The 11,913-nt window shown below is 50.1% G+C and overlaps 1 protein-coding gene across 1 annotated transcript in view; it reads left to right on the forward strand.

Moving 5' to 3' along the window:
* Positions 1–9,488, forward strand: part of Pacs1 (phosphofurin acidic cluster sorting protein 1) — a 148,601-nt gene extending 139,113 nt beyond the window's left edge. Inside the window, exons 16-24 of the mRNA XM_052761406.1 lie at positions 242–396; positions 560–670; positions 1,202–1,304; positions 1,897–1,939; positions 3,992–4,034; positions 4,253–4,388; positions 6,484–6,710; positions 7,886–8,005; positions 8,108–9,488. Of these exons, the coding sequence (XP_052617366.1) occupies positions 242–396; positions 560–670; positions 1,202–1,304; positions 1,897–1,939; positions 3,992–4,034; positions 4,253–4,388; positions 6,484–6,710; positions 7,886–8,005; positions 8,108–8,223 (1,054 nt within the window). The 3' untranslated portion in view covers positions 8,224–9,488. The remainder of the gene's footprint in view (positions 1–241; positions 397–559; positions 671–1,201; positions 1,305–1,896; positions 1,940–3,991; positions 4,035–4,252; positions 4,389–6,483; positions 6,711–7,885; positions 8,006–8,107) is intronic.
* Positions 9,489–11,913: the final 2,425 nt, after the last annotated feature.

Raw genomic sequence — 11,913 nt, forward strand, 5'->3', positions numbered from 1 at the left:
AGGCTAACTCTAGGCCCCATAGGCAGCACTTCCAACTTGTCCCTTTCAGCTTCAGCCTTGTCCATAGACAGCTGCCTACCCTCTGGAGCAGCACTATAGCTTGATGCCTCCCTGTATCATTTTGTTTCTTGGCAGGCTTCCCCTGTGGCTTTTAGAAATGCATGAAGTCAGAGTGTGAAGCCTGCCCTAAGCAGGATCCTGAGACCTAAGTATGGTGTGTATACACCCTCTTTCTCCTCAGCTGCAACTGCAACTCATCCATGCCGAGGCCAGTCAAGGTGGCAGCTGTCGGCAGCCAGAGTTATCTGAGCTCCATTCTCCGGTTCTTTGTCAAGTCCCTTGCCAGCAAAACGCCGGACTGGCTGGGTTACATGCGCTTCCTCATCATTCCCCTAGGTAAAGTCTGGCAGCATTCAGGAGACTTCTCTTAGCAGACCTGGTTCCTGCAGCAGGCTGGGAGTTGGTCAGGGAAACTAAAGGCTGGACCTTGGCTGGGGATAGCTGCTCCCCCTATTCTACCCACTAACCCTTTACTCTGTGTGATTTTTCCCTCTGCCAGGTTCTCATCCGGTGGCCAAATACTTGGGCTCAGTAGATAGTAGATATAGCAGCACCTTCCTTGATTCTGCCTGGAGAGACCTGTTCAGTCGCTCAGAGCCCCCAGTGTCAGGTAAGGGTCCCTAAAAGAAACCCCCAAGGAGTGAGGCTTCCGGTTCCCCAGTGCAGCTGAAGAAGGTGGGGAGCAACCTTCTTCCCATTCCTGTAGCTCTCACCCCCTGGCCTTACCCCTTTCCCAGACGGTATTTATTAATGGAGGTGTACCCTGTGTGGCCCTCTCCTGGGGATAGCTTCTGCATGCATCTAAAAGCAAGAAGGTCATATGGCTGGTACCGGGGCCAGCTCTGCTTGTAGCTGTGAAATCGGCAATAGGGAATGCCACTGATCAGTCTGTTGTTGAGTGAGTGACACTGTACCGGCAGGTAGCCCTTCCCATCCACTGGTGATGCATCAGAGTACAGCTAAGGTCAGGGAAGGAAGACTGTGTTTTGGTTTATGAGTCCCTTGATTCATGGCCAAGAGGATCTTAGATTCCTTTCTTCATCTCAGCTCTGAGGGTCCTGGCTTAGGACTTAGGAGGGCCTCTCTGAGGGCTGTGGGGCTGCACACTGAAATGGACATGTCCCTCCTGGCTTTTCTGCAGAGCCACTGGATGTGGTGGGTCGTGTGATGCAGTATGTCAATGGAGCAGCCACAACGCACCAGCTGCCTGTGGCCGAAGCCATGTTGACCTGCAGGCATAAGTTGTAAGTCTATCATTAGGAGTTTTCTTAAAAACAGATTGGGTAGCTGGGCAGTGGTGGTACACACATTTAATCCCAGCACTCGGGAGCAGAGGCAGGTGGATCTCTGAGTTCGAGGCCAGCCTGGTCTACAGAGCAAGTTCTAGGACAGCCAGGGAGGGCTATACAGAAAAACCCTGTCTCAAAAAAACAAAAACAAAAAAACAGATTTACCTTGAGTCCTTTCATTTTTCATATTTTCCTTTTCCACAATTCCACTTCCTGTCATAGAGGACCTAGAGAATATGCATGTCTTTTACAACCTCCATGCAGCTTGCTTGCTCCTTGCCTGGGCCTTCACCTGCATAGGCATCAGTCATTTTCCTCCCTTGTAATTGAAATCAGCTGGCAAGTATGAGCAGTGTTGTTTGCAGTGTGCTCTCTGCCTCTATTCTGTGCTCTCCACTCTGCCCTCAATGAGTGGCCACCCTGCAGTGTGACAGGAAGCTGTAGCCTTGTGTTCTGGACCCTATTGAGCAGGACACAGTGTGGGAAGCTTATTTCTCCAGCGCTCTTGCAAACCCACTAATTGTAAACCTTTCCTGTTTCCCAACAGCCCTGATGAAGACTCCTATCAGAAGTTTATTCCCTTCATTGGTGTACGTACTTGCTCCCCTCCTCCAACCACCCTCCCAGCCTTCTTGCTTTCCTTTCATACAAGAAAAGGCTTTATGTGGTAGTACACGCTGTTAAATCCAAAACTCTGGAAGCAGAGGCAGCAGAATCTCTGTAGCTAAGGCTGGCCTTGAACTTGTGATCCTCTTGCCTCTGCCTCCTAAATGCTAAAATTACAGAGGGACATCCTTTCCCTAATCAAGAACTATCCCCAGATTAGTTATTGGTGTCTCCTGTTTATCGTACCAAGCCCTGAACTTGGGGTCTTGTATCTCTGGAGTCCAATCTACAGTGTGGCTTCTCCCAGCTCAGAGAGGAGGAAGTGGCCTCAGAATAGTGAAACATTGGCATTCTGAGAAGTCCAGAACCAGCTACTTCACAGGGATGACTTTAAGGAAAAGCCTCCCTGATGCAGATGTCTATATTAGTGAGTTAGTGAAATTCAAGTGACTTGATCTTGAAATAAAGGAAGACTCTCATGGATGCCTTTGTTTTTTTTTTTCATTTAGCAATGATTGGATCTCAGGAACCTAGGAGTTCCAAAGAGCCAGAGCACCCTACAGAGGGCTGAAAACTGTTTCCATTCAGAAGACATTCTGATTTCCCTTCTGAGTTGACTTTTATCTCCTGTAATCTTGAAGATGTCTCAAAACCTTTACAGGGGAAGAGCTAAGCAGACCTGGGTTTAACTGTCCCCATCCTGATTGCAGGACATCCAAGAATGTCCTGAATGGTCTCATCTGGGGAGATAAGTAGGCTTACTCTGGCCTTTCCAGACACCTAGTCAGCCCTTGGAAAGCTGCATGGCAGTTCAGAATCCTGGCTACCACCCAGGCTGGCAGTGTAACTGTTGCCTTCATGAAACTGGGGACATGAATTGTCAGTCACTAGACTCTGAGAACCAAATGAGACATTTTTTAAAAAAAAATGTTTTCAGCCATAGCTCAGTGACAGAGCACATGCATAAGACCCTAGGTTCTGTACCAGGTGGTGATGTCACACACCTTTAATCTCAGCACTTGAGAGGCAGAGGTAGGCAGATCTCCGAGTTTGAGGCCAGCCTGAGTCTGCAGAGTGAGTTCCAGAACAGCCAGAGCTACACAGAGAAACCCTGACTTGAAGAAGGAAAAAAAAAAAAAAAAAAAAAGACCCTGGGTTCCATTTGCAGCATCTCAAAAGAAAAAAAATAAATTAACCACATGAACTAGCAGCCTCACAAACTGCCAGGAGAGCTAGGAAGAGGATAGCTGTATCCAGGAAACCCCAGAGTGTCGATTTTAGACCCATCCTCCAGGAGCCACATGAAAAAGGCACATGGTCTCTGCTGTAGCAGCCCCAGCCCAGCCCTTGGCCTCCAGCCAACTGTTCTGCTACATAGGCTGACTCCGGTGCCAGGACACCGGACCCCACCTGTCATTTAGAACACAGAATGTATTAACCAGGTTGCCTCTAGCTGTATCTTTTGCTGGCCACTGGAGGGCCCCCTCCATCCTTTCCAGAATACTCTATCCATGTCAAATTCCAGAAACCTCCATCCTAGGTACTTGAGAAATAGAAAAGTTGTGTCTATACCTTCAGCAGTTCACTTGCCTTGACACAGAGCCTGGCTGGCCTTGAGATTGCCTGTTCCAAAGATGGAGCAGTTTCCTGGGCTCTGGCCATCTGATGTTAGAAGAAAAGAAGAAATGAGGTCAGGACACTGCCTTCAAAGTAGGCCCTGCCCTATGCCCCAGAGAAGGGCTGCCAGGTCTTACGGCCCACCCCACAGAACTTGGATTCTTTTCTTTCTATTAGTTTTATGGTGCCGAGGATGGAATCTACAGCCTCTTTATACCACCAAGCCCATGGACTTTTTTTTCTTTCTTTTTTGGGGGGCGGAGGGACTCATTTTAAGTCCTAGGCTGTTCTAGATGTGTAGATTTTTAGTTTTTGACAAAACACCATGTAGTCATGGCTGTGGTGCTGGCCATCTGTTAACACTTGAATTGGGGCTTGCTGCCCTGACAGAGGACCTAACAAATATCCCTTCCCTCCAGGTTGTGAAAGTGGGCCTAGTTGAAGACTCACCCTCCACTGCAGGTAAGCCAAAGCTCCTTTGCTTCTCTGAGTGAGGGTCATACTTTTCAGGTCTTCTGGGGTATAATTAGTCGAGTGTGCTAAAGGAAACAGTTGAACAGGAAGGTATGGGTCCCACTCCTCCAGGACGCCCTGGGGTCCACTGAAAGGAAAACACACTTCCTGCCACCAGCATGTCAAGGGTGACTGCCTCTGGCCAACTGTGTTTGTCCCTTTGACAGGTGATGGAGATGATTCACCTGTGGTCAGCCTTACTGTGCCCTCCACATCACCACCCTCAAGCTCAGGCCTGAGCCGAGATGCCACAGCTACACCTCCCTCATCCCCATCCATGAGCAGTGCCCTCGCCATTGTAGGGTAAGGCTCTTCCCCAATCCTGTCTGTCTTGCCATAATCTTCTAACCAGGCCTAGCAACCCAACTCCCTTCTTGGGCATGGCATACTGGCACAACACAGCCATCTGGGCAAGAGCCCTGGCTTAGATTAGAATTTAGAATTCAGAGACCAGTCACAAGGTAATTGAGACATTGAAAGAAAGTTCAATGAAGTTTGATGCTTCTTCCTTTGTCTGCTCTGCATTGTTGTAGGGTCAGCTGGGCCTGTATTGACAGAGTGGCCCCAGTAGGCTATTAAAGTATGGTTCAAGTAGCTTCCTACAGGACCTAGGGCAGTGGTTCTCAACCTGTGGGCTGTGATCCCTTGTACAAGGGTCACCTAAGACCATCAGAAAACAGATGTTTACATCACTTTGTAGTTCTTTTTTGTTTTGTTTTGATTTTTCAAGAGACGGTTTCTCTGTGCAGCTTTGGTGCCTGTTTGGATCTCACTCTGTAGACCAGGCTGGCCTCAAACTCACAGAAATCCACCTGGTGCTTCCTGAGTGCTGGGATTAAAGGGTGCGCCACCGCCACCGCTGCCCGGCCCAGATGTTTACATCACAGTAGATAGCAGTAGCAAAATTACAGGTATGAAGTAGCAGTGAAAATAATTTTATGGTTGGGGGTCACCACAACATGAGAAACTGTTAAAGGGTCACAGCATTAGGAAGGTTGAGAACCACTGTGCTGGGACTATAAGAATGGCATGGGATTGGGCATCAAGGATGCCTGAGTTAGGCGGTACCCCATCCTATGTGCACTGTGTTGATTTAAGCAGGTCACTGAGCTTCAGTTTCTGCTCTGTGTAGAGGTGAACTGGCCACTTCACAGATGTTGTGAGGCCTGAGTGGCAACAGCAGTGTCAGTGTGGGAATTGCTTCAGAGTGGCACCTTCTTTGCACCTGTCCCACAGGAGGCCCTGGAGCTGTAGCAGCCAATGGCTCAGGTTCCAGGTTGGGTCTGCAGCATTGAAATGGCAAAGACCTTGTAACTGAGATTGCAGAGATTGGTGGGAGGAAGACTGTTTCTTTAGAATCTCAGATACTTAAAGTTCAGGGAGATGGCCAGCAAGCTGTTTTTCTGCCATGTCTGAGGGAGGGCAAGCATAGGTATAATGAAGGTAGAGAACAAAGATTTTCAGGCAGGAAAGTTGGGGGTGGCCAGACATAGAATACAACATCCTTTCAGTTTTTCTGTCTTCAGTTTCCTTTCCTCATAGCTCCCAATGGGGAGGTGTTTTCAATGGCTTTTCAGAAGTGCCCATGACAGTGTCCTGGCTTCTGAGGAAGGAATGGGCTCTGAAGCTAGCTAGAGTCCAGCCCTTCTCTTCCTACATTTCCCTTCATGGTCTTCTGCTGTCCATGGAAGAGACAGTTTAAGAGTGCAGCCACATTCTGCCTGCTTTCTCTTTCATCCCCTGCGTGATGGGCTTCTGTCCAGCTTGGATTTGAGGACTGTGGACCCAACCCCTGCCTTGACCTCTTTTCTCATCTAGTTTAAACTTGTTTTTTCATGGAGCCACCAGCAGAAGGAAAAGTCAAATGACTTTCATAGCCTGGGTACCTATTGTGTCTGACGCCTTCTTTCAAGAAAACACTCCATTTCCCCCCAGGAGCTAAAATTATCGCTGAGCTAAAAGTGCCATACATAAGCAAAAGTGCAGGGCAGCATCCGTTGGCTCCCAAGGCGGCTGTGAAGCCATGGTGCTGCTCCAGCCCCTGCCCGCTGCTTCTCTCCAGCCATCTGTCTGCTTTGGGCCTTGGCTTTGCTTGCATGTGTGTGTGTGCATGTGTGTTTGTGTATGTGTGCACACTTTCACAAAGCTTTCTGCTCTGCTTCCTTCATTTTGTGACTGTTTTGATCTCCTCACTGTGATTTGGGCTTTTATCTTCTGGCTTTGTTCTCAGATCATCCCAGTTCTCCACCCCCACATGAGAAGGTTCTGTGTCGCTGGCGGAAACAGAGCCAGCTGGCTGGCCCCCCTCCCAAAAGCAGTTTCTTCCACCCCTTGTTGGTCCCATGCGATTAGGCACTGAGGTCAAAGCCAACATCTTGTCTTCATTTCACTTCTCCAGGAGCCCAAATAGCCCATATGGGGATGTGATTGGCCTCCAGGTGGACTACTGGCTGGGCCACCCCGGGGAGCGAAGGAGAGAAGGTGACAAGAGGGATGCCAGCTCAAAGAATACCCTTAAGAGTGTCTTCCGCTCAGTGCAGGTTTCTCGCCTGCCACATGCAGGGGAAGCCCAGCTTTCTGGCACCATGGCAATGACTGTTGTCACCAAAGAGAAGAATAAGAAAGGTAGGCCATGGAAGACACCAGGCCAGCAGACTTTGGTAGCCTCTCCTCCAAGTCCCTGTCCTAGGGTCTGGGCAGGAATCTGCTTCTGGATAGAATGTGTGTATTAGTATGTAGATCTTGAGGTCAGCCTAGGACCCAAAAATCAGCTCTGCATCACCTAGAAGACAAGGCCACACTGCCTTCAGGATGGATATGGTGAAGGGGGCACCTCCATGGCCACAATGATTTTGGAGCAGAACACTCAAACCCAGGGATGGAAGCCATTTCAGGGATGCTTCAGGAGCAAAAGATATGATTGTTTTTTTAAAAGTGATGAGGATCTGAGCCTGGTGGTACACATCTGTAATCCCAGCATTTGGGAGGCTAAGACAGGAAAATGACAAGTTCAATACCAGCCTGTCTACATAATGAGACCCTTCCTCACAATAATCACATACACCCAAGAAAGTGGGGAGGAGAATACAGCCCATTCTGGATAAAGGGGGAGAGTAAAGCACCAAAGCGGAGTTGTGGAGTAGTCGTGGGTCCTGTTCTCCAGGAAAGTGAGATGGGAGTCCCTACCACCAGACCACTGCTTGGGTAACCAGTTGGAACACTGTAGCTCCAGGTGTGTATCTTCACCATAGGTCCTGCATGGCCCCAAATCTGCCTCTACAGGAGCCCCTGAGCAGATGTGCCTCTTCCTGTGTGTGCCTCCTCCCTTCAGGCTTCTCCGAGGGGCAGACCCAGGCATGCAGCCAAGCCCCCCACTAGACTGGCATAGGGACCTTCCGCAGCCCAGCAGGGCCTGCACTACCTTCCCTCCTTCCCAGAGTAGAGCCAGCTGGGAGTACTTGCACATCTGCCACTTCATCACTCCTCAGCCACAGCCTTGGTGACCCAGACAGGGAGGCAGGCCTTGGCCCAAGGTGCCCAGAACACTCCCACTAGAGGAGACTTTGGAGACCATTTGGCCCCACAGCCTCGCTGTACAGGTGAAGATAGGCCCAAACAGAAATGCAGAATCTTTAGCAAAGTGGCACAGGAGTTTAAAGTTCCTCATGAACAGCCAAGACCAGGAAGCATGGGGGGCAAATTACCTCTCCTGCCCCAGCAAGAAGGAAGCAGATGGACTGGGAGGGAAAGGAATGGCTGCTTCCCAAGTCTATGACAGGTGGTTCCTGCTGCCTTTACAGTGCCCACTATCTTCCTGAGCAAGAAGCCCCGGGAAAAGGAGGTGGATTCTAAGAGCCAGGTCATCGAGGGCATCAGCCGCCTCATCTGCTCTGCAAAGCAGCAGCAGACCATGCTGAGAGGTGCGATGGTGGTGATGTGGGGTGAGGGGGAGCCACATCCTCCCTGAAGGGTAGGGAGATGGCTTTAGCTAGCCCATAACCTTTATCTTCTCTGTCACCTAGTGTCCATCGATGGAGTTGAGTGGAGTGACATCAAGTTCTTCCAGCTGGCTGCCCAGTGGCCCACTCATGTCAAGCACTTTCCAGTGGGACTCTTCAGTGGCAGCAAGACCACCTGAGACCCCGCCTCCCAACCACTCCCTCCTGGCACTGCCACCCAGCCTCGCCACCTGCAGGCAGGGAAAGGCCAGCAAGCCCCGGCCCAGCCTCCCTTTCCCAGCACTGGGGCCTGCCTCTACATGCCCAGTCCTGAAGGACACTGCCACTGGGGATGCAGCCCTCCCCTCTCACTGCCCAGCCCATCTCTGGACTACCCTCCTCCCTCCTGCTCCAGGCCCAGAGCTGGGTGGTTCTGCCTTCTGGTGCCCATAATCCCTATAATTGAATAATCTGGACCTTCCTTCACCTCACTCACCCCCTGCAGCACTGGTTCCCTTTCTAGACATGAAAAACTGGAGTTCTGGTACACAGTGAGACAGCCCAGCACTTTACCGTAGCCTGGCCACCAGGCCCTCAATTTCCAAGGCTTCTGTTGGTTGCTACACACCCTGCCTTCCCTACATAACGATGAAATCTGTTACAGGGCTGGGGCCTCCTACCATCCTGTGACCTCACCTGCCCCACAGCTTCCCAGTAGAGATGGGGGGACACCTGGTCATCCTGGTGTTTCTGGGATGGAGGGGCCTTCCCAGTCTCTTCCCATGCATGATTTCCTGCCACCTTAAGTCCCTGTGGATGTCCTGTGTCCTAAGTGTTGTTTCGTTGGTTTTGGTTTTGGTTGTTGGATAACTTGTCCTGTGTACAGGTACTATCCTTGAGACTCCTCCCTCCCACTGCCTCCTGTCCTCCCACCTAAGATAGCTCTGTGGCTGCAGGAGGCAGGAGGCAGCGAACCCCGCCCCCAACATACACGTTATCTGTTACTCTTATCCAGCCATATGTCTCCTTTTCCTCTGTCAGCTTGCTTCCCTTCACTGCTGTCTTCCCACTCCATGGCAGGGCAGCACAAAGAAACCCATCTCCACCAGGTCTTCCTCAGCAGCCTCCTTCCCTCTCAGCCATGGATGGGTCCCAGACCTACCTCAGCCTCTGTCAATGTCTTGAGAAGAGGCTGAGAAGGGACAGAACTGGCCCAGCCTCCATGCCCTCTGGCACCTCCTGAACTTCTCTGTTGCTCTCTCACTGCTTCTGAGCAGTGTGGCACGACACTGCACTTGGAACATACTTTTCTCATTCTCCACACGCCAGACTCTTCACGTCCTTCTCCACTGCCCAACCCTACTGTCCAGAGTGTCTTCTGGGCCTGAGAACAAGTGGGGTGGGAAGATGGGGGCCATGTTGGGGTTTTTTTCATTCAATAAACTGGTGATTTCTTACCAACTGCCTTGGGCTTCTGCCCCTCAATCTGTACTGCAACCATCCACCCTCAGCAGACAGAATAAGCCAAATGCACAGGTGGAAAGGAGTATACTTCTGTGTCCCTCCATTGTGGAAACAGACCTGAAGGTGGCTGCCCAGTTTGAAGCAAGCAGAAGGGTGGGTGCTGTTCCCATGTCAGATCCTATTTTTCTCTGAACCCATCTTCCAAGGCAGTGGAATACACACCTGTTTCTCCCTTCTGAGTCCAAGTGGTCTTTGCTGTGGATGGTTTGGAACCTGGATCCATCTGTTGAGTTTATTCTCCTGTTAGTCCTTGACCTGAGATGAGAACCAGTAGCCAGTGTCCTAGTTTTGTTTCTCATTGCTGTGATAAAGTACCCTGACAAGCCAGGCAGTGGTGGCACATGCCTTTAGTCCCAGCACTCAGGAGGCAAAGGCAGGTGATCTCTGAGTTCAAGGCCAGTCTGGTCTACAGAGTGAGTTCCAGGACAGCCAGGACTACACAGTGAGACCCTGTCTTTAAAAAAAAAAAAAAAGAAAAGAAAGAAAGAAAGAAAATACCCTGAGAAAGGAACTTAAGGAAGAAAAGGTCTTTGGCTCACTATCCCAGGTTGCAGTCTACCATTGCAGGGAAGCCACAGCAACAGGAACCTGAAGTAGCTGGTCACATTACACCTGTAGTCTAGAGCAGAAGGCAATGAATTAATGAGTACATGAAGTAGTTGGGTCCTTTTCATTCAGTGCAAGACCCAGCCCACGAAATGATGATGCCCACATTGGCTGGTCTTCCCACTAATACAGTTTCCCACAAGCCAATTTAATCTAAACAATCCCTTCCTGACTGATTCTAGATTGTGTGAAGGTGACATTTAAAACTTGCCACCACTACCAGTGTCCTAGGTGTAAACTCTTTTCTGCACTCCCAGGGGCCTACAGAGCCTCCCTAGAAGTACCCACGATGAAGGCGCACAACTTGGCCTCGCCATGCAGAGGTAGCCCCAAGAAACAGTGACCAAATGGGGCAGACTGTCAGCTACTCCCTATATCGTGTGCCTAGAAGCCCTGAAGAATCCAGAGCCCACCCAGCTGAGTGACAGGCTTTCTAGACTGATAATGGTACCTAACTCCTGAGAACCAGAAGCCAATGAGGAAAGCACTCGGAGAAGATGGGTGAGCTAGCTGGGAAAGAGCACTTCACCATGCAAACATGAATTGGCTTTGATCCCTGGAACCCATGTAAGATGGAAGTTGAGAACTGACTCCACAGAGTTGTTCCTTGACCTCCACAGGGCTCTGAACTAGAAAGGCCACAGCAGAGTAAGGCCTCTGAGCAGAGTCCATCAAAACAGCTGCTGCCACTTCGTCACTTCACATCCTCATTTGAGGCTGTTTTCCTCATAGACCAAGCAGAAATTCCTGGTAACCTGGGCTGCTGATTCAAGGGTAGGCTTGACCCTTTACTCAGGCAAGGACCACTTTCTTCCTGCCTTGCACCCTGGCCCTCCCTCAGCACCTACCCTGAAACACAGGAACTTGGGCTCTTGCCTATTCCCCACTCTGGACTGTGAGTGCATTCTCTGGGGTCCAGTGACCCTTCCTTCCCTCCTCCTATGAGGGAACATCAAGAACCAACAGGCTCAGCCCTGGGGGTCTTAGAAATAGTCACAGCTGCTCTGATAACGATGACAGCTGTTACACTAAGAGAACAGATCTCTACAGCAGCCACTTACCCCATCACAGAAGACACGTGATGCTCAGCATCCTCTCGGAGGCCATGGTGGAGCAGGGAAGAGAGTGACTCAAGGCAAGAGAAGTGAACCAAGCTGTGCAGGAATGGTTGCTCCTGTCAGCAGGCTATAACAATTCTGACCTTAAGACAGCTCTGCCACATCACTGATGAACCACAGTCCCCAGGTTGCCAGAGACATCATCTAAGCACGAGGGGCATTTTGATGTGCAGGTAAAGAAGTCCTTTTTAGCCTGTGCCAACTCTACGCTGGCTTTTATGACATTTGGTGGGTGCTGTCAAGCTCATGTGTGGAGATCAGAGGACACATGCAGGAGCCGGTTTTCTCCTTGCACCATGTGGGTCCTAGGAACCATAAGGCTTGGCAGCCAGCACCTTTACCTGCTGAGATAGCTCACTGCCCCAATTGTTTTGTTGTCGGTTTTGGGTTTTAGTTTTTCAAGGCAGGATTTCTCTTTGTAGCCTTGGCTATCCTGGAACTTACCTGTAGACCAGGTTGGCCTTGAACATATTGAGATCCTCCTGCTTATGCCTCCTGAGTGCTGGGATTAAAGGTATGTGCCACCACACCCAGCTCCATTTAAAATTTTCAAAGATTTCTTTTTTTTTTTTTTTTTTTTTTTTTGGTTTTTTGTTTGTTTGGTTGGTTTGTTTTGTTTTTTGTTTTTCGAGACAGGGTTTC

Source organism: Peromyscus californicus, unplaced genomic scaffold (assembly GCF_007827085.1).
Source record: "Peromyscus californicus insignis strain IS unplaced genomic scaffold, ASM782708v3 Scaffold_4__1_contigs__length_199733344, whole genome shotgun sequence".
Taxonomy (NCBI): Eukaryota; Metazoa; Chordata; class Mammalia; order Rodentia; family Cricetidae; genus Peromyscus; species Peromyscus californicus.